Source organism: Myotis lucifugus, unplaced genomic scaffold, assembly GCF_000147115.1.
Source record: "Myotis lucifugus unplaced genomic scaffold, Myoluc2.0 scaffold_35, whole genome shotgun sequence".
Taxonomy (NCBI): Eukaryota; Metazoa; Chordata; class Mammalia; order Chiroptera; family Vespertilionidae; genus Myotis; species Myotis lucifugus.
Window position 1 is genome coordinate 2,092,152 of NW_005871083.1, and position 20,605 is coordinate 2,112,756.

Consider the following 20,605-nt stretch of genomic DNA (forward strand, 5'->3'; position numbering starts at 1 on the left):
CCAGGGGAAGGGGGGCCTCCCCGGCAATTCGCGGGGGTTGGTGGGGGGGTCTGGGTGGCGGGGGGTTTCCTCCCCCCCCCAAAGTCTCCCCGCTGCATTTTCTAAACCCCCCCCCATGGCCCCCTACTCGCCCCTCTGGGCGCCGCCGCAGGGGCCGGAGCGTGGTGTCCGACGAGACCCGAGCGCCCTCTGCTGGCTCCAGCTGCCGGACTCGGCGCCCACTCCCTGGGCTTCCACCGCCACTGCCACTTCGGGGCACCCCCTTCCCTCCTGGGGGCATGAGGCTCCCTCAGACCTCTCCTCCCAGAGCCAGTCTTTTCCCAGAACACCCTCTTCCCCTCATATTCCAAAGCTACGTGCTAGGCCCTGGGTCCCAACAATGGGCAAAAGGGATGGGAGTCTTGGCCTCCTGGAGCTTACAGCGGACTGGGCAGACAGATGGGGGACAGATTCCACCAATGAACCATTAAAACGGAACTGCTAGGAAGTGGTGGGACCTTGGACCGTGAGCTGGTAATTTCCCTGGTGCCCATGGAGGGGTTTGTGTCAGAAAGTGCTTCCAAGAGGAGGTGATTCTCATGCTGAGGGAGTGGAAAGAAGAGGGAGGGTTCAAGAAAGGAGGAGAAAGTGGGCTGGAGGCCTGCCTGTGCAAAGGCCCTGTGGCAGGTGAAGGCATGGTGAGCATGAGGGACTGACTGAAGGGCAACCATGTGCTGCACCCCATTCCTCACACACACCCTCCCCTCCCCTCTCTAACACACTGCCGTCACATCTGCCACACTCGGGGCACCATCCTTGTCCCCCAACCCCCAGTGCAAGGGCCTCCTCCCATATGGCCCTATGCTTGCCCCAGCTTAGAGCAGGCTCCTGGGCACCACGCTCTTCCCCAAGCACAGACGTCTCAGACCCACGAGTAGAGGCAGGTGCTGGTTTTATTTGGGACCTGATTTTGGAAGGAGCGAGTCTGGAGTCAGACCCCGATGGTCCCCGCTCACACTGGCACCTTTCACCCCAAGTTGCAGGTCTGGGCCATAGTTCCGGCCCTGAGCTCTGGTCTGAGTCTGTAGCCTGGGTTCCCCACTCTTCATCTGAGGAGCCTGTTGCATGAGCTCATGGCTACTCCTGTCTCCTGCCGGGAGAGGCCCCTTCCCTCACGGGGCGTCTGTGTCCAGCAGGGCTGTGGTGATCTCCCCTCCTCTTTAGGGCCTGGGTGTGAGGATGCCCGGCCAGTGCTAAGGCGGTTTCCTGGCCTCCTTTCTCAGCAGGGAGCTGGCCACGGCCAGGGCCCCGCCCTGCACAAACCGCACAAAGTTGTCCCCGGCCAGCGGCCCCACAGCGTACAGGCCCTCCCGCTGTGTGCTCTGGTAGGTGAAGGGCTCCACGTCGATGGGGTTCCTCTTGGCGCTCAGAGGCTGGTCAGGGTCCACGGCGAGGTGGGCGCCTGCCCCCGGGAGGAAGGAGAGGTCGGGGTGGGAGCCGATGAGGACCAGCACCAGGGAGAGGCCGAAGACCTTGTGGAGGCCCTGGGGGTCCTGGAACAGCGCCTGGCGGTCCTCCTTGAAGAGCAGCAGCTGGTGCTCGGGGAGGCTGCGGTAGCCCTCGTAGGGGCTGGGCGACAGGATGGACTGCTCGCGCATCATCTGGTGCACCTTGTGGTACTCCGGGTACAGCATCTTGGGCAGCTGGTTGAAGACCAGGCCCGGGTCGTCCACAGGCCGGCGGAAGGCGTGGATCACGGGGATGTTGTAGTGGCGAGCATAGAGCACCGCGTCGGCCGCCGACAGCCCAGCGCCGATGATGAGGACCGGGTCCGAGTCTGGGGTCACTGTGCCCGCCCTGATGGCCACCTCCAGGGCCGACAGCTCATGGTGGACGAAGGGCAGGGTCTCCCCGGGGATGCCCAGCCGGGCCGGACTGTCCGACGTGCCTGTGGCCAGGACCACGTTGTGGGCGCACAGGGAGAAGGGCTGCTGGCTCTGGTCCTCGGCGGTCAGGAAGCCGCTCACCTGGAAGAGGGGGCTGGGGTCTTGGGCCCCAGAACCACTGGGCTCGGGGATCCCCCACTCCACAGCCGTGACCACGGCGCCGGACACAAAGCTTTGGGCCAGACCCTTCTTGTTCACGTAGTCCCTGTAGTAGTGAGCGATGTCCCCGGCTGTGGCGCGGCTGTTACGGAGACCTCTGCGGGGAAGGACACGGAAGGGTGAGTGACAGAGAGGGCACTGGGGTCGGGGCTCGATCAGGTGGGACGGGGTTGGCATCAGGCCCTGGAGCTGACTACGGCTGTGCCACCCACCAGCCTTAAGGCTTGGCCAAGGGGCTTCGTCTCTCTGTAGCCTCAGTCTCCTCTTCTGTAAAATGGAGCCGATAGAGCACCTTATTAGGGTGGGGCTGAGTGTGGCCTCTCAGGGCAGATGGCCTGGGTCCGCACCCTGACCTGCCACTGGTGAGCTACTTCCTCAAACTCTCGGCCTCAGTTTCCTCATTGCAAAATGAGGGTGACCTATTTCGTGCCATTGTTGAGAGGATTACATGATGATACAAACGAAGAGCTTAGAAGAGAACCTGACAGGCAGTAAGTGCCACATGAGGGTCGGCCACTATTATTACCTCTAAGGACTAAGTAATACCATACACACGTGTGGTAGGATTCCATTTTTATAAAGTTCAGAAACAGCCACAACTAATCTGTGGAGTTACAGGTCAACACAGTGGTTGCCTCGGGGCGGGGAGCTAGGGGGTATTGGGAGAGGTCTGAGGGGGTTCTGGGGAGAAGGGATCTATTTCCTGAGTATGGGTGGCTGGACGCAGGTGTGTCCACTGGGAAATTCCATCCGCCTGTACACATGTGTACACATGTGGGTTGTGCACGTTTCTATATGTATATATATTTCAGTAAACAAGGTGACTTAAAAAATAACCCCTGTAAAGCACTTGGCCTAGTCCCCAGCAGGGACTAGTGATTATTACGCCACCATCATCACTGTCACCACCTCTTCTGGGGCAAGGGCCACAGGCCAGTGTGGCCGGTGGGGAGCTGTGGCTCCTCTCAGCGCCTCCTTGTTTCTACCTGCGAGCCCTCAGGGGGTCACTTTCCCCACCTGTGGACTCACTGTGAGAGATGAACTCACTCAGCAGGAGTCCCGAGTGACAGGCAGCACATCCCCCAAGGCCACTCCAGCCACCCGCCTCCTAGTCTGCTACTAAAACTGGAACTCTGGGATTTACACCTGGGGTTCCTTACTCCCTTTCTCTGGTTCAAAGCACTGTCCTCAGACGATGTTACCTCGGTGTTCCTTATAGAAATGGCACATTCGAAGGAATGAAAGCTCCATGACTGGTCAGTGGCTTAGGAATGGGGCAGCCCTGAGGGCAGGGAGGGCATCTGCCTGCTTTTTTTGGCTCAGCCATCTAAGCACAAAGCCCTGCACGTAGATGCTTCCACTCCCTGGGGAATATTACGTGGCCATGTAAAAGGATGGCTGCAAGTACTGTGATCACCACTTGAGATGCTATCACACAATGTTAAATTTTGCAAGTGGGATATAAAAGGAAATGCCTACAAGTGAAATTTAAGTTCCTGTCTGTTAAAACATCACTGTGTGTTAGATGTTTTCCTACCAGATGAATCCTGGAAGGCTGGGTGCCTGCTGGGTGGGAGTGACGTGTGCCCTGTCACAGCCCCTGAGGGTGGAGGAAAGCAGGCAGACACCTCACAGCGGGGGATCCTCTGCCTGGACCGCTGGGCAGCCCTATGCCTCCCGCCCCAGGAATGCATTTACTCAGTGATTTAACTTTCTCCAGGGCGGTCAGAGGTGTGCAGTCTGGGCTTTAGGAGAGGAAACAAGATGGGAGGAAAATATGCTGAGATGTGGCAGCAATGGACAGAAGTATGGGGTTGGGTGACTTGTTGTTCCTTTCTGTTTTCAGTTTTCTGTAGTGTGGTTGTGCTTCTAATACAAGAGCATTAAAAAAAAAATCTATATATATAAAAGCCTAAGGGACAGAATGACCAAACAACCAACTGGCTGACTGGTTGCTATGATGTGCACTGACCACCAGGGGGCAGACACTCAATGCAGGAGCTGCCCCCCTCATGGTCAGTGCGCTCCCACAGCCAACCTCCCATGGTCCCACCCCCACCCCCAACCCCTCATCGGCCCACCCCAAACAGCCTCAATTGCTGGCCAGGCCGAGGGACCCCACCAGTGCATGAATACATGCACCGGGCCTCTAGTAATAAATAAAGGAGTGCAGCCTTTTAGCTGACCTAGAAGCAAGGAGATTGTTCCAGGCCAGGCTCAGAACTGTGGGAGGGGCAGCAGGGAGGCCTGAGGATTGGGGAGGGTGGGGGCCAGGGCGTGGGGGGCTGTCTCCTTGGAGACTGGGATGCTATAGGAAGGCCAAAGTCAGGGGGTCATGGGAGAGGGGGAGGGAGCACTGGACAAGGAGGCCTGGGATGAACCCAGCGCTGCAGACCGCGGCCTGTGGATCCTACACAAGTCCCTTCCCATCGGCGCCTCGGTCTCCCCCCCAAGCCCCTGGAGGAAGACGAGAGGATCCTTGGAGCCCCTTTAGCTCAGGCTCCTGGGCTGGTGTGGGGGGCGGGCCTGGGTCTCCCTGCCCACATGGGCTTCCAGGGCTGCCTCACCTGCGCTTCCTGCGCATCCAGTCCTTGACTTCCAGGTCCGGGAGCCCCATCCACTGGCCTTGGCTCAGGGTCACCATGGAGCCTTCAATGGACTGTGTGGAAAAAAGGGTCCTTTGGTCCAGACCTCTGCTAGCCCCCAACCCACTTGGGCTGGAGGACATGGGGCCTGAGCTCACTGGGAAAGGGAAGTGGGAGAGGGGGAGGAGAGGGAGGAGAGGGAGGGGGAGGGGAGGAGGGGGAGGAGGGGGAAGCTAATAGGAAAGCTGGGAAATGGAACAGTCCTAACCCTGACTTAGGGAGGGAGTCTCCCCAAGACTTCGGTAGATTCACCCCAAATCGCCTCGCACCCTCCTGGTCCCACTTACATGCCAGGCTCCCCCAGGCAGGTTCCGGCCCAGGACCACGTGGGGGATGGCTCGCTCCTTCTGGAGCTTCCAGGTGAGGACGGACTCCGTGTTCCCCCCAAAGTCTGTGTCTGGGCGCAGGAGGGCGTCAAAGAGCAGGGCTACAGGGCTCTGGCACCGGCCTTCGAGGCCCTCAGACAGGTAATCCAGGTCCTGGAAGGGAGCGGCACGGGTCAGGGGCCACCAGGGGAAGGGCCGGCTCTGCATTCCCGCCCTCCATCCGGGTGGCCGGGGGAGCTGGGGAATGCTGCCTCTCCAGGGCACGCTATGGGGTCTGACGAGTCCTGCAGCTGCCCTTTGCCTGTGTCTCTCAGATGCACATGAGTAGGAACACGTTCTCTGCACATCATACTGAGGAGCTAGCGTCCTGTTGTGAGAAAGAGCTTTGAAAAATGCTGATCTACACCAAACGTCAGCTTACTTCCTCATCCACCAGCTCGAGTGGCAGGTGACCTGGAGGATGGATGCTGCCTGAAGGGGGTGCGGGGTAATGTGTGGCCTCCAGGAAGGCAAGGAGCCAGGAGGGGGCTCTGTAAGCCCCGCTGGGCAGGAGGCAGGAGGCAGGAGAACTGGGAACCTGGGGCAGGTTTCTCAGCCTGCATTCCTGGCAGTGGGGCTGGATCATGTGTTAGAGTGGGCGCTGCCCTGTGCGTTGTGGGATGTTTAACAGCATCCCTGGCCTCCAGCCTCTAAGCCAGCGGTAGCATCCCTCCAGCTGTGACAACTGGCATCGTCTACAGGTATTGCCCAGCATCCGTTGGGGCGCAAAATCGCCCCCTGTTTAGGCCCAGTGGTCCAGGGGCGGTGAGACAGCTGATGTGGCATTTGTAGGCCTCGAAGGATAGCCCTGGTTTCTCTTTCAGTTTCCACGGCTGATTTTGTGGCCTCTCATGTTCCAGGTTTGGGCTTGTGTCTAACAAATGCTTACTTTGGTGTTTGCCCTGGGAAAGCTGGGAGAGTTTCCCCAGAGGGGTGTGTGTGTCCCCCCTCCCAGAGCTCTGGCCCACCTGGTCCAGGATGGAGACCCCCGGGGCCTCGGAGAGCTTCCTCTGCAGCAGGGGATGTGGGTGGACGGCATCGGGCTTCACGTAGGGGGTGTAGCCAGAGAGCAGGTAGGACAGGCAGATGCCGGAGGGACCATTGCCTGGGGAGAGAGGGATGGAAGGTTACTGCTGCCTCTGGCTTTCATCTTGATCTGCCTTGTTCACTGAATTACTCTTCATTCATAAAAATAACACATTTATTAAGCCCTTAGCATGTGCCAGGCACCGTGCACACTGACAGTAACAAGTAATAGCAATTGTTGAGAGCCTACTAGGTGCCGATAGTAGTGCTGTTAGGAGCAGTGCTACTTAAGCAACAATAAAGTTGTAATAGCCGCTGACATTTATTCAGTGCTTACTGTGTGCCAAGCTTTGTGTTAAGGGATTTTAATAATAAAATAATGATAAACTGACAGATGCTGCTGCTGTACCAAGTCCCTGAAGTGCCTGCATTATTCCACTGAGCTCTCCCAATGACTTCGGCGAGGTACATGCTACTCTTTTCCTCCTTTTATACTGAAGGAAGCTGGGGCCCAGAGATGTTAATTAACTTGCCTGTGGCCACACAGCAACACTACCCAGAGTCTGAGATAACTAAGAACTAGTTCTGTCTGGCTGGTCAGAAGACAAGTGAGATATTATAGTGCTGACTGCTGCATGCTCAGGGCTTGGGGGGTGAGCCTCAGGGGCCTTGGATGCTCAGGAGGGGAGCTAAGCCACCGTGGGCCTCCTGCCCCCAAGTCTGAATGAATCTCACAGCTTATCTGTGGAATTTCTTGGGCAATTACCTCAAGACATCGCTTCTATTCTTATCTTCCCCTCTTTCTTTATCTTGCACTATGCAGAATAGTGCCCAGATGTAGAACACTATGAAAGGACAAACCGCATGGAATTGCTGATGCTCAACTGCTTTGACTTACAAAAAGGAACACATTTCATGGAGTTCAACCTGACGTTTGCATGGCGGAGGGGCCACCTGTCCTCCGTGTTTACAGACCTGAGGACAGGACTACACGCTTCGGCTGTGCACCCCCTCACTCAGCACCCAGCCTGGTGCCAGGTATGGGAGAGCACAGAACAACACAGACTGAGGACCAAGCCCCACCCCTCGCTGCCCTTGCCTTGCAGGGTTTTAGGAGGATTACATGGAATGATACTGCATAAGTTGTAAGCATAGCCCAGCCGGCATGGCCCAGCGATTGAGCGTTGACCTGTGAACCAGGAGATCATAGTTCAATTCCCTGTCAGGGCATATGCTTAGGTTGTGGGCTCAGTCCCCAGTGTGGGGCATGCAGGAGGCAGCTGATCAATGATTCTCTCTCATTGTTGATATATCCCTCTCCCTTTCCCTTTCCCTTTCCCTTCTCTCTGAAATCAATAAAGATATATATATATATATATATATATATATATATATATATATATATATATATATATAAAATTGTAAGCATAGCACTGGGCACAGAGTGAATGCTAAGTGGCCAATTTTAAAGACAAAAAATGAATGAATAAATAAGTAAATAAAGGCCTGGGCTGGCTCTGCCTGGCTCCTGACCGCTGATACTGGAGGCCCCTGGAAAGCTCAGGGCAGCCCCTCCCCTGTCCAGGGCAACACTCACCGATAATGATGACCTTGAGGGGCTCTGAGCTGCTGGCACCCAGGTGGTCCTTCCTCCAGTTGCTCATGGCTGCAGCTGATGGGGGGCTTGGCGCTGGCAGCTGACCTGGAGGCACAGGGAAGGAGGGGCCATTGGGTGAGCGTTGGGTGTCATGTGGACCCTTCCCACCTGTAGTATAGGTGTCCTCCTGTGGCCCTCAGGGTCGGGTCCAAGTCCTCCCAGAGGATATAGAATTGCCAGCCTCTCTCCCTTTTTGCTCCCTCACACCTGCTCCATTCCAGCCAGGCCCTTTCCCCTCCCCCAATTCTTCAGGGTCACCTCTGCCTCTCTGAGCCTCAGTCCACTCCCCCATCTCACCATGGGGCAGTAACAATACCCGAAGCCTATTATTCACCTTCCATGAGGCCCCCTCTGCCCAGCCTGAGGGCCAGCCGCGCACAGCACTTCCGTGCCGGCCATAGCGCCAGCCTGCAATCCAGCTACAGGTCTTGGGTGTAGGCTGGTGGACTTTGGAGCCATCACCTGGCCCTAGCAAGGCACTTCCTAGCTGGTGACCATGGCCCATTTCTGGACTTCCCTGGGTCTGTTTCCTCATCTATAAAATGGGCTGTTGGGGACACAGTGAGGTCATGTATGTGAAAAAATCTGCCACTAGGGAAAGACCTGGGCTCATTGCCTGCCCTAGGGGCTGGGCCTGGAGGTGGGGGAACTTTGGAAGCCTAGAGTAATTTGGTTTGGGGAAAATGCCTATAAACCTGAACATTTCTGGAGCATCAGCGCCCCCTGCAGGCCACAGGCCCAAATCACCCAACGGCACCCAAACCCAGTTCTTAGGGCTGTAGGGGCTGGAGAGTCCAGACCCACTTCACATCCCCCAACCCCTCTAACAGGGCCCCGCCTGACCCACTGTCCAGCAGCCCTGCCGTCCTGAGGGCCACAGGCAACAGCCAGGTGAGTGTGTGAGGAATGGGTGGGCGTTTGGCACTTGCTATCTACTGGGTATTTAGCAGACTTTTTCTCAAGTCCTCCTCACACCGGATGCAGAAAGTACTGTCAAGGCTACCATCCCGTGTAACGGGTGTGTAAACAAGGGCGTAGGGAGGCCGCACCAGTTTCTCAGTGTCTTGCAGCAGCGTTTTCAACCAGGACTAACTGTGCCCAGGCTTTGCCTGTGACCATGCCTGTCCCCAGGTATGACCCAGGGCTCCGCGCCTCAGCTCGGGCCTCGGGCCGGGGACAACCACCCTCTCCTGTCGGGGTGAGCCTCCCGTCCCCCAGCATCTCCCTGGGGAGACAGAAGGTAGCACCCAGCTGACACTGGGGTGCATGGTCTCCATGCCTGGTTCCCTGTGTGCCCGAGGAGAGGATTTGAGGCGCATCACTGCCACTCATAACAACAACAGGCTACCATTCCTGTACGTCTATGGAGTGGCTTGGTGCCAAGATTGTTCTAAACACTGTGTCCATGAATTAATTGAATCCTTATTTAACTGGGCTGTTATAAGTACTCTTACAATCACTCCCATATTACAGATGGGGAAACTGAGGCCCAGCAAGCTTCTTACAGCCTGTACAGTGTGCCAGGAGTGCTGCCCTGGCTTGCACGGGCCCAGCTGGCTGGAGCCCAGGCCACCTCTTTGCAGAGTGCAGTGTGACAGGGTGTGGCAGCTCCTGCCAGAGGCCCTGCCCCGCCTGAAAGTGTAGCACGCGCGCCCGTCCCTGCTCGCCCTACTGCTCTGTCCCTGCGCTGGTGCTGGGGAGGGACCAGGGGGCCGCGTTCCCAGCTGGGTGGGCTGGTTTCTCAGTAACCACCGCGGCCCTGGAGAACAGGGCTGTAGCTCCCAGAGCTCTCCTCTCACTCTCCGGTGCCTTCAAACAGCCCTGGGCACCGCCCCTGGTCGTCACTGTCCCCGGGAGTAACAGCAAAGCGGACACCTGTGTCCTTGCCAAATGCTCCCTGTGCTAGCTCCTTCAAGCCTCACAGTAACTGCTTTGCAGACGAGAAAACTGAGGCTTGGGGAGGTGAGGCTATGCCCCTGAGGTCCCAGAGCCTGTGGGTGATGGAGCCTGTGGGTGACGGAGCTCGAGTTTGATCCCTAAGGGCTGAGACCACCTAGACACCCCATGTCCCCCCAAATGAGTATGCGAACCTGCTCCGAGCCCCCTGGCACACCCACGCAGGCCACCGCTCACCTCCTTTGTCTCTGAATCCTCCCAGCACCAGTGAGGAGCTGACGACCCCTATCACCCTCACAGGAGGCGCAGGGGCCCCGTTACCCCCAGGGCTTTGGACTCCAACTCCAGTGCTCACTCCCAGAAGCTTCTGGATGTCATGCACTTGAGGTCACCGCCCAGGGCCGACCGGAAGGGTCATTTCCTGTGCAGCGACACGGCCGTCCCGGAGACCTGAGCAGCGTCCAGTTCCCATAACCTCGGAGGAAGGCACCGCCAACGCACAGCAGCACAGCTGCCAGTTTTCCTGTTTCCACTCTTTTCACGCTTCTTAGCGTGTGGAGCCAGGCAGGCAGCGTTTAATGTTAACTTTTTGTTTCAGCCCCTCTGGTTGAAGGGGGCAGGTGTCATCTAAAAAAAGTTCACATTGCCCTGGCCGGTTTGGCTCAGTGGATACAGTGTCGGCCTGCGGACCAAAGGGTCCCGGGTTCGATTCTGGTCAAGGGCACGTGCCCAGGTTGCAGGCTCCTCCCCGGCCTGGGCCCTGGTTGGGGCTCATGCAGGAGGCAACCAAATGATGTGTTTCTCTCACATCGATGTTTCTCTCTGTCTTTCCCTCTCTCTCTTCCACTCTCCCTTAAAATCAATGGGAAAATATCCTCGGGTGAGGAGTAACAAAAAAATAAATAAATGAACATGTAAAAAGTTAACATTAAAAACGGATTCAAAATCACCAAAGCAGAGACGCATAAACAAAGTGGAAATCAATGCCCTTTCAGAGTGTTTCCCGTAGGCTTGCAGCACCGTCCTTCCCAGTCACTGACTTCAAGCGGCTCCGAGTCCCTGGGGCGCCTGCGTGGCTGCGTGGATGGAGCGCCGCCTCTGGTGGCCTGGAGCTCCCGACACCTGGACCCACAGCAACCTCTCCAGGTGGGTTTTTTAACCAGAGGGAGGCGCGGAGGTCAGGAGGAAGGAGGTGGCTTGCCTAGGCTGCCCAGGGGTGTCTGAGACAGGCCCACACGCACAAATCCAGCCCCTGGATACCTGTCAGTGCCACCGAGGAGGTGACATGAGCTGTGGGCGGGGAGGATGAAGAGGCGCTCTGTCGAGGAGCCTCTCCCACCTGGAGCCCCGAGAGCTCTGAGGTCCCCAGGCTTCCTGATCTCAGCCCCTCCCTCCTCCTCCCTGAGAAGCCAAGGCCCTGGGCCCGCAGCTGTGCTCAGGCACCGGGGGTGAGGTGGGTGGGGGGTGCTGCCCCACTTGAACAGGAGAGGCGGGACCCCAGGGGAAGCACCCAGTCTGGCTTCAAGACCCAGTGGCCTCGAGACACTGGGCAGCATGCCTGGAGTTAGCCACACCCCCCTCTCTCTCCTGCCAAGAGCAGCATCACATGGGCAGGGTGAGCTCCGACTGCGGGCAGCAGGGCAGTTGTCCTGCTGAGGTTGCCAGGCACCTGGAGGTGGGCATGACCAGGAGGAGGAAACTGGCGTGGGGGGAGAAGCATGCCGGCTGGGAAGCCAGGGTGGGCCTCCTCTCAGGACCACCTGGGAGCTCCCTTGCCTGGCTCCAGGGCCCTGCTGGCCACCCCTGCCCAGGACAACTACCATGTCCCACCCCCATGCCTTGTCCAGCCCACTCACCTGACCTACAGGGGACCAGGGAGACTGATGAGCCTGGTCTGGTCCTGGTCTGGTCGGACACTAGGAGAGCCCGCGAGGGAAGACGCTCATTACCCTTTAGGGATCCGAGAGGCTGTGAAAGGCCAGGGCAAGCCAGGGTATTTCAAGAGGCGGGTGGTGGGCGGGGCCAGGAAAATCACTTTCATAAGCGTGAGTCAGCAGGGGCCCCTGGATGAATGAACTTGGCAGTCATCCTGCCTGCCCCAGGGCCAGCCTTAAAGGGGTCCCCCCACAGGGCTGTCTGTGTGGCAGAGGGACTTGGGGTGACCAGGCTGTCCCCCACCCCACTCCACCCTGGGGGCTCAGTGAGTGAATGGAGGAACCAGGGACACTGAATGAGCCAACCTGCAGTTCCCTTAGGGAGCAGGAGACGATCTGCACCTTTAAGTGGAGAAAGACTTCCCTTCCTTCACTCCCCCTGGCTCCATGGTGTCTCCACTCTGCCCCCCATCCTCCCAAAACACCCTCTGGCACCAAGCTGCCCAGCTGAGAACCGTCTCTGCCACTTCCTGGTCAAGCTGCCTCAGTTTCCTCATCTGAAAAATGGGGTCAAGTAACAGAGTGTTCCACTTGGGGTGGGGGTGGCATTTAAATGACCTCATCCTGGGTTACCCCGCCTAAAACATGAAGCCTGCTCCCTGGTTCTTATTTTTTTCCTTAGCGTGTAGCAGTGCACACCTCCCATTTTGCTGATTCTTTCTTATTTTATTGTCTCGCTCCCCAAACCAGGATGTGGTTCTGTGTGGGTAGGGAAGTGTAACTGTCTGTTTTATCCCATGTCTCCAATAGTGCTCAGCACACAGTAGGCGCTCCAGAAGGAAGGAAGGGATGGAGTTGGGACGGGATTTGGCCCATGGACCTCAGTGTGCGGATTAGCTGTTATTTTCTTGTCCATGTGATTGTCCCCCATGTGACTCTCTCTCATCGGGGGACTTCCCTGCCAGCCCTGCCAGGGATGGGCGTGGTGGCAAGTGGGGCACTAACTTGCATGTGAAACTTAAGGGGTGCCCAAGGCACTGAGAGATCAAGAAAATGTCTTAATGCAATTTTTAAAAAAAATCAAAATTAATGCAAAAAATCTAGGGTAAACAAAATACTAAAATTTCGAATGAAGACAGGGTCTGTGCCAGGGCTGTGCTGAGCCACAGGGAGGCCTGATGCAAAGAATCAGAACACTGCTGCTGTCTTTGTTTAGATTCAGAATGGTTCTCAACCTGGGGGTCGCGACCCCTTTGGGGGTCGAACGACCCTTTCACAGGGGTCGCCTAAATACATCCTGCATATCAGATATTTACGTTACGATTCATAACAGTAGCAACATTACAGTAATGAAGTAGCAATGAAAATAATTTTATGGTTGGGGGTCACCACAACATGAGGAACTGTATTAAAGGGTTGCGGCATTAGGAAGGTTGAGAACCACTGATTTAGAACTTTGCCGTTTTACTCACCCTGCATTTGGCATTATTTTTTCTTTTAAAAATATTGCCTTGATTTTTGGAGTGCTTTGATTTTTGGAGTGCTGTGTGCCCCTGGCAGTTTGTGCCGGAGGTGATCTCTCTCCCAGTCCTGGCACCAGGTCTGACTGCAGGGCTCCTTTCAGGGACAGAGGGTGGGGCACCTCAGAGAATGAGAGACCTGCTGGGACCTGCAAAGAGAGAGGGAATGAGGGAGAGAGAGAGAGAAAAGGGGAGTGCTGGCACAGGGAGGGGCTGGTGAGCACCCAGGTGAGGAGGGTCCTGGGTTTAGGGAGGAGGTCAGGCACAGTTGGGTTCATGGCCAAGGGTCCCAGGGGCTGGGGAGATGGGTAGGGAGGTGGGCAGCACAGGGCCAGCCCTGCCCTAGGCCCCACTCTTCTGCCTGCCGGTCCCCTGGGTGCTCCTGGGAATATGCCGTGTGTCAGGACTCACCCTCAGAAGGGCCCAGCACTTGGTTTAATGCTCTGTTGCCATCACCTTAAAATTCTTAAGAATTTTTGAACAAGCAATCCCACGTTTTCATTTTGCTCTGTGCCCCACAAATGGCATGACTGGTCCAGGCTGGGCATCAGTGACCCCTGGCGTCATGTAGCATGTAGAGCGGGGTAGAGGAAGCCACTGCTCCAGGCCTCAGCACTGCTGCAGGTGTGCTGTGTGACCTTGGGCTGGTGGCCTACCTCTCTGGGTCTCTGTTCCAACCATGGCCTTGTTACCAACACTCTTTGACACTCTGAACCCGCACCCAACACACGGACCAGGGTTAGTGGGGGTCTGACCACACAGAGAGCCTGTGAGGGCCAGGAGTACAGTTCCGGGTCTGACCACATGGGGAGCCCGTGAGGGCCAGGAGTGCAGTTCCGGGTCTGACCACACGGGGAGCCCGTGAGGGCCAGGAGTGCAGTTCCGGGTCTGACCACACGGGGAGCCCATGAGGGCCAGTTCCTAGTCTGACCACACGGGGAGCCCGTGAGGGCCAGGAGTGCAGCGTGGGGACCTACCTCTTGCACAGTCTGCATCTTTCCCCAGCAGCCATGTCGCTGGCTTCACTTCTCCATCCCAGGACTCTGGTTTGCAACTTCCCAGTGCTTTGGATGTGTAAACTGAGGCAAAGAGAGATATCCCAGAGTCAGAGACTCCCATCGGAGGGCGAGGCTGGGCTTGGGGAAGCCTGGGGATGGAGGTCCAGAGGGGAACCCAGGAAGGAGGGGGCTCCTGGGACCCTCATCTCCTGGGTCTGGCGGGTATTTCCTCCCTGACCTGCCTGCCACCCCCACCGGCCTTGACCCATCTTCTGGATTTTGAAAATTTGCTGATATGGAGAATCGTGGGCGAAATGTGGACTTTATTCCCTGTCACAGGTTCACTGGCCAGGAGATTATCAGAAATAGAATGTGTTGAACTGCTTCCAGGAAATCTCAACTAAGACAAAGACAGATCATGTCACAGGCAGACAAAGAGGTGATGGTTAAAGAGGGAGGCACAGGGAGGGAAGGAGCAAGATGCAGGCTGACTTTGAGGGAACCTGTGCTCTTGGATTCCACTGGGCACCCCAGTTCCTCTAGACCAGCCCTGTCCCCATTCTCCACCACAAGTTCGAGTGGCTATTAAGCACCTAACGTGTGAGCCTCTGAATTCAGATGTGATGAAAGTAGGGCAGCAGATGCACGGAATAAAATACAGGGACCCAGGCGACTTGGAATTTCAGATAAACAAGAAATAAACTTTTGGAGCCCGGCCAGCATGGCTCAGTGTTTGAGCGTCCACCTCTGACCAGGAGGTCACGGTTTGATTCCGAGGTCAGGGCACATGCCCAGGTTGCTGGTTCAGGAGGATCAACGAGTCTCTCTCTCTCATTATTGATGCTTCTATCTATCTCTCCCTCTCTGAAATCAATAAAAATATATTTTTTAAAAAGAAATAAACTTTTGGTATAAATATGTCCCATGCAATATTTGGGATATGTGCATATTAAAATTTTTTTCATTATTTATCTGAAATTCCAAGTTACCTGTGCAGCCTGTATTTTCTTTGGCAAATCTAGCTGCATTATACACACACTAGATTTCAAAGAGTTAGGACAAATTAAAAGAAGAGGAAGGTAAAAATGCTGGCTGCTTATGCAAATTGGGACATTCCCAGGGTTAGCACTGAACCTCCCCCCGCCACCCCCACCAGGTTCCAGGAACCCCTTCAGTCCTGAGCAACCAGGACGGTTGGTCGCAGGGGAGCATTGCAAGGGGCTGGCAGTGTGACTTGGGAGAGATGCTTCCCTTCTGAGCCTCAGTTTCCCCATCTGTGCACTGGTATTGCCAGTGTGGGGCTTGCAAGGTGGTGACAGCTGGTCAATGCAGCTGAGGGAAGGGACCTGGCATGTGGTGGGGGGGGACTCAGACTCAGCAGTCTGTCCCACTTGGCATGGCAGCCCCGCCCGCTCCAGGCCTCCTGCAGGTGCTCTGGAGCTGGGGGCCCAGCGGGAGAAGGTAGGGCAGCCTCAGGGTGCTTCTCTGGGGTCCTCTGCCCCATATCAAAACCACCATTCCTCTCTCCCTCAGACCTTCCAGAAGCATCCAAAGGAACCACACCAGGCCCCTCCTCCCTCCTGTCCTCCTTGTCTCTTCTCCCTTGTGGTGGCTCCCACAGTGCGGCCGCTTGCTGGGCACCTCCAGGAGCTGGCACTGTGGACAGATGTTTCCTTCCACACAGCTGAGGCTCAGCAGCCAGCCTTGAACCTGAGGCCACACAGCAAGGGCAGCAGAGCTGGGGCTCAAACCCAGGGCCACTCCTGAGAGTCCGGAATCCCCCAGCAGAAAGGCAGACGACGAACTAACAAGAACAAAGCTCCTTCCTGTCTCAGGGGCAAAGGCACGGCCCAGGGACCCTCCTGAAAGGCCCGCCCATCCCCACGGCCACCCCTTTACCACGTGCCCGCACCCCAAGGCGTTTCGGGGACCCATACGCCTGATCTGTACCCCAGTCCAGGAGGAAGGCAGGGTGTTATTATCCTCCCATCTACAAGCGAGGAAACGGAGGCCCTGAGCGTGCAACACGTGGCCTCAAGTCACGTTACGGCGCTGACCTGGGACGTGGCCAGGCTGTGCACAGCGCCCTGGCACGGCGCGACCAGGCCCCTCCGGGGCACGCCAGGAGAACTAATATTTGCCGGTGCCTCGCCGTTTACAGAGCCTTGTTATTCACCTTCACTCATTGATCCTCCCGACGACCGGAAAGGTGGGCAAATATTTTCAACAACAACTTTAGTTTGCAGATGAAGAAACCGGAGAGGCTTGCCCAAGGCTAGGCAATGAAGTGGAGCAGCAGCCCTAGTGGGTTTGGCTCAGTGGATAGAGCATCGGCCCGCAGACTGAAGAGGCCCGGGTTTGATTCCAGTCAAGGGTACGGACCTCAGTTGCAGGCTCGATCACTGGCCCAGGTCAGGGCGCATGCAGGAGGCAACCAATCGATGTGTCTCTGTCACATCAATGTTTATCTCTCTGTGTCTCTCCTTCTGCTCTCTAAAAGTCAATGGAAAAATATCCTCAGTTGAGGATTTAAAAAAATAAATAAATAAATGAAGTGGGGCAGGTGTGAGCTGCCAGGGTCTGGCATGGATGTTTGACTCAGGGAGTCACCGTAGATCCCTGGGAGACTGTCAATGCTGGGGAGGGCTGTGCCCTGCCTCCACCCCTCATGGAGACCAGGGAGGTGGGAGCTAGAGAGGGAGTGTGGGGCAGGCCCCGGGAGGAGCATCTGCACAGGGGTGAATTTGGGGGGGGGGGGGCTCCAGCCACATTCTGTTTCTGGATTCCCTCATTTTTTCGTTAAAAACCAAGGGGAAAGCTTTGGCTGAGAGTGAATGTGCTTGTCCCACAGTCAGGGTGGACAGAAGTCCAGCCCAGGAGTCAGACAAACTGGGATTCTGGCTCCATCACCTTCAGCTGTGTGACTCTGGGCAAGTGACTTAACCTCTCTGAGCTTCCATTTTCTTGTATATGAGATATGGATAATGAGATACGGCTGCACATCAGAATCCCTTGGTGGTGGTGGTGGTGCGGGGAGGGGTGTTGAGGGAATTTGAAGATACATTAATGCCCAGGCCCCAATCCCAGGGATTCTGACATCACTGGGCTGGGGTGCGGGTGGACATGGGGAGTTTCACTGGCGATTCCCACGTGCAGCGGGGCGGTGCCTCTGACCCTGTGGCTGTTGGAGGAGGAGCTGAAATACAGTGTGGAAACCATGTGAAGTCTTTTCTTGGGAAGAGCCAGGCTATGGGGCCGGCAGGGGTCAGCTGGTGACCCTGATGGGGGCCTTATGAAAAGCCCAAAGAACCATCAGCTCCACCAACAGGGGGAACCTCGACGTCATCTTGCTCATTTATTGCAACTCGGTTTCCCTGACTCAGCTCGATAACCTCTGCAACTTCCGTGTCCGACTCCTGAGAACCGTCCAGGCACCGTGGTGAATGCTCGGACAGGACTGTTCTGTGGCCTCTGGAAGCGGCAGTTGCAGAGCCGGGTGGCAAGGTGGCAACTCATTATGACAGAGGTGAAGGTGGCAGACTACGAAATTATGGGGCTGCCGTGCTCGATGTGTGGGCCCGTGGGCAGGCACTGGAAAGGAATCAGGAAAAGAAGAAAAGGAAGCTACAATGATGGCCGGGGCCCAGGAATCTTACATGGATTTAAAAAATTCTCATTTCCATTATCTTTGTATAAACAATAATGATCACAAGTAAGAACAGTTTGGGACAAGGATTTCCTGTGTTCTATTTGGTTCACTGATGTATTGCAATGCCTAGCTTGGTGCTGGGACACAGTAGTGGCTCAGTAATTTGAATGAATGAATCACTCTTGTTGCTTTCCCTTAGAACATTTTTGACCAGAATGGCCCCTCCTGGCTCTATATCGTATGCATATGGGTTGGCAGGCCTTCCATATACTTAAATCTTTGACGACAATTTTGAATTGGTCAAGGTTGAAGACAGAGCCCTTTCCTGGCCCTGGGAGTCCTGCAAGGGCTGGTCCCAGGCCCCTCAGCACTCGGAGAGGGGGCTTGGCAGCATGAGGAGGCTGCAGACTCCAGACTGCCAGGGTGTGACTGACCAGCCCCTGCTCTCAGGCCTTCGAAGGGGTATGTGGTCCATTCTACTCCACGTTCATTGCCATCAACAGAGAGGCCAGGAGCAGCACTGGGACTGCTGACCTAGTTTCTCTCTGGCATCGTGACTGTTGCCCTTTGGCCCTGGGAGGCGGGGCATCACTTTTTTATTTGCCATTATTCTGCTAACAAAAAAAAAAAAAAAAAAAAAAAAAAAAAAAGAGCCCTGTTTGCCTCTGTTATCCAGTTTCACAAACCTTCAGGCCTTGACTTTTCGGGCAGGTGGGGTCAGGGCCCCGACGAGCTAATTTAGTGGCAGGTGAATTAGACCTTTTCCCAGCAACAACACAGACCAGCCCCGTGCGGAAGAGCAGCTGTGCCAGCAGGGAATCCACGTGGGCACAGGGTTCCAAGCCCTGCCCTTTCTACTGAGGCCCTACTGCCTCCAGAGTCTCTTACCAACTCGTGAATGGCAAAGTAGGCCCTGCACTCCCTGCTGGGCCACCTGCTGGGGTGCCCGCTGCCCTTAGTCTGACCTGGAGGCCTCTCCCATCAGCCCTTCCTGGGCCTCCTCCAGGCCCCCAGCACACGATGCCATCCTCACAGCCTCCCCCTGCTCTGCCTTGCTTCCCTCTGGTTCTGGGCAGACCATTCTAGATCCATCTTGAATTTTCTGCTGTTCAACGTGAGGATACCTGGAGCTTGCATTTCCTGAGACCTACTGTGTGCTGGGCTCCTACTAAGCACTTTACAAGCATGTTTGTGGTTAACCAATAGGGCCCCTGTCCCTGTGGACAAGCCAAGAAGTGCTTGACACCCAAGTGTCCTGAGTTAGAGTGAAGCCATGGAGAAAGTGGGGGTGCTGGGGCCACGGAAGCCCTGCTGGAGGGGTGGCACTTCAGTGAAGCGGGCGTGGGCCCTGGAGAGTGGGGGGCGGGGGGAGAGACGAGGGAGGCAGGGCAGATGCTCACGTGCAGAAGCCCAGGCTGGAAGGGAAGAGAGGAGAGGCCGGGATGACGCTGAGAGGATGGTGCCCTCCCCACAGCCTGTTCAGCGCTCACACCCCACCTGCGAGGAAGCGTCCTGCTCCGCTGGAGCCCAGCAGTGCTAAGGGCTGCGCTTTCACAGGCGTGACTTCCCCTTTTGGTTTTGACTCTGGAGTCGCCTGGACCACAGGCAGACCCCGTGAGGACCTTGCAAAGCAGCTTAGAGGACCCACTGGCTCGGGGCCAAGGGGACAGGGCGGGCAGCCCGGGAGGGAGGGCGGCCTGGGCGGCGACAGAGAGCGGCAAGCCGAAGAAAAGAGAGTCTGGAATAAAAAGGAGAATCACGAAAGCTGTGACTTACGGCATCCTAAGCAAATGCCAGGCCTGGCTCAGCGCTTTGTGTAAATCAATCTTCACATCACTCTCAGGCAGGGAGTATTTGTTTAAGTATATATTTTTTTATTTATTTCAGAGAGGAAGGGAGAGGGAGAGAGTGAGATAGAAAAATCAGTGAGAGAATCACTGATGGGCTGCCTCCTGCACGCCCCACACTGGGGATCGAGCCTGTAACCCAGGCATGTGCCTTGACCTGGAATTGAACGGTGACCTCCTGGTTCATAGGTTGATGCTTAACCACTGAACCATGCCTGCCGGGCGGCAGGTAGTGTTATTAGCACGTTTACAGATGAGCAAGTGAAGGGACAGCAAGGGGCCGAGCTAGGCAGTGCGTTGGCAGCACCGTTTGCAGCTTATTTTCCCGATTTTGCCCTATTCCTTTCCTGGAGGAGAGAGAGCTTTTTTTTTTCCCCCTTATCCTCACCCGAGAATATTTTCCACTGATTTTTATTTTTTATTTTTTTTTTTTATTTTTTTTTTTTTTAAATATATTTTATTGATTTTTTACAGAGAGGAAGGGAGAGAGATAGAGAGTTAGAAACATCGATGAGAGAGAAACATCGACCAGCTGCCTCCTGCACATCTCCCACTGGGGATGTGCCCGCAACCCAGGTACATGCCCTTGACCGGAATCGAACCTGGGACCTTTCAGTCCGAAGGCCGACGCTCTATCCACTGAGCCAAACCGGTTTCGGCGTCCACTGATTTTTAGAGAGTGGAAGGAAGCAGGAGAGAAAGAGAAACATCCCTGCATGCGCCCCCATCACAGCCAGGGATGGAGCCTGCAACCAAGGTACGTGCCCTTGACCAAAATTGAACCCGAGACCCTTCAGTCCGTGGGCCAGCACTTTATCCGCTGAGCCACACCGGTTAGGGCGAGACAGAGCCTTTTTTCGAGTGGCTTTGGTTTCTGAGGAAATGGGGCCTAGTTGGTCTTCCTCGACACTACTGAGCTGAGACCAAACTGAACAGGGCCGGCTTCTGGGTGGTCGTCATCATCATCTTCACCACCATTGTCTCCATCAGCGGCATCACTGGATAGGAGGGTAACAGGGATTGTTCTGATCTCCAAGTTTTCTG

The 20,605-nt window shown here is 56.0% G+C and overlaps 2 protein-coding genes across 9 annotated transcripts in view; both read right to left on the bottom strand.

Annotated features, from left to right (window-relative positions):
* Nucleotides 1-280, bottom strand: part of NECAB2 (N-terminal EF-hand calcium binding protein 2) — a 34,692-nt gene extending 34,412 nt beyond the window's left edge. Inside the window, exon 1 of the mRNA XM_023752548.1 lies at nt 132-280. Coding sequence (XP_023608316.1) covers nt 132-280 — 149 coding nt within the window. The remainder of the gene's footprint in view (nt 1-131) is intronic.
* A 634-nt stretch (nt 281-914) lies between these two features.
* LOC102416852 (malonyl-CoA decarboxylase, mitochondrial) overlaps nt 915-20,605 on the bottom strand; it is a 54,441-nt gene continuing 34,750 nt past the window's right edge. For 4 of the 8 annotated variants that reach the window (XM_023752576.1, XM_014454311.2, XM_023752578.1 and 1 more), the window contains 6 exons: nt 14,045-14,146; nt 7,718-7,822; nt 6,063-6,199; nt 5,017-5,208; nt 4,652-4,743; nt 915-2,181 (listed from right to left, as the gene is read on the bottom strand). In XM_023752576.1, the coding sequence (XP_023608344.1) occupies nt 1,233-2,181; nt 4,652-4,743; nt 5,017-5,208; nt 6,063-6,199; nt 7,718-7,822; nt 14,045-14,146 (1,577 nt within the window). In that variant the 3' untranslated portion in view covers nt 915-1,232. Of the gene's footprint in view, nt 2,182-4,651; nt 4,744-5,016; nt 5,209-6,062; nt 6,200-7,717; nt 7,823-8,111; nt 8,581-11,529; nt 11,674-14,044; nt 14,147-20,605 lie in introns of those variants that run through there. The other 4 variants (XM_023752577.1, XM_014454313.2, XM_006087034.3 and 1 more) reach the window with 3 other exon arrangements.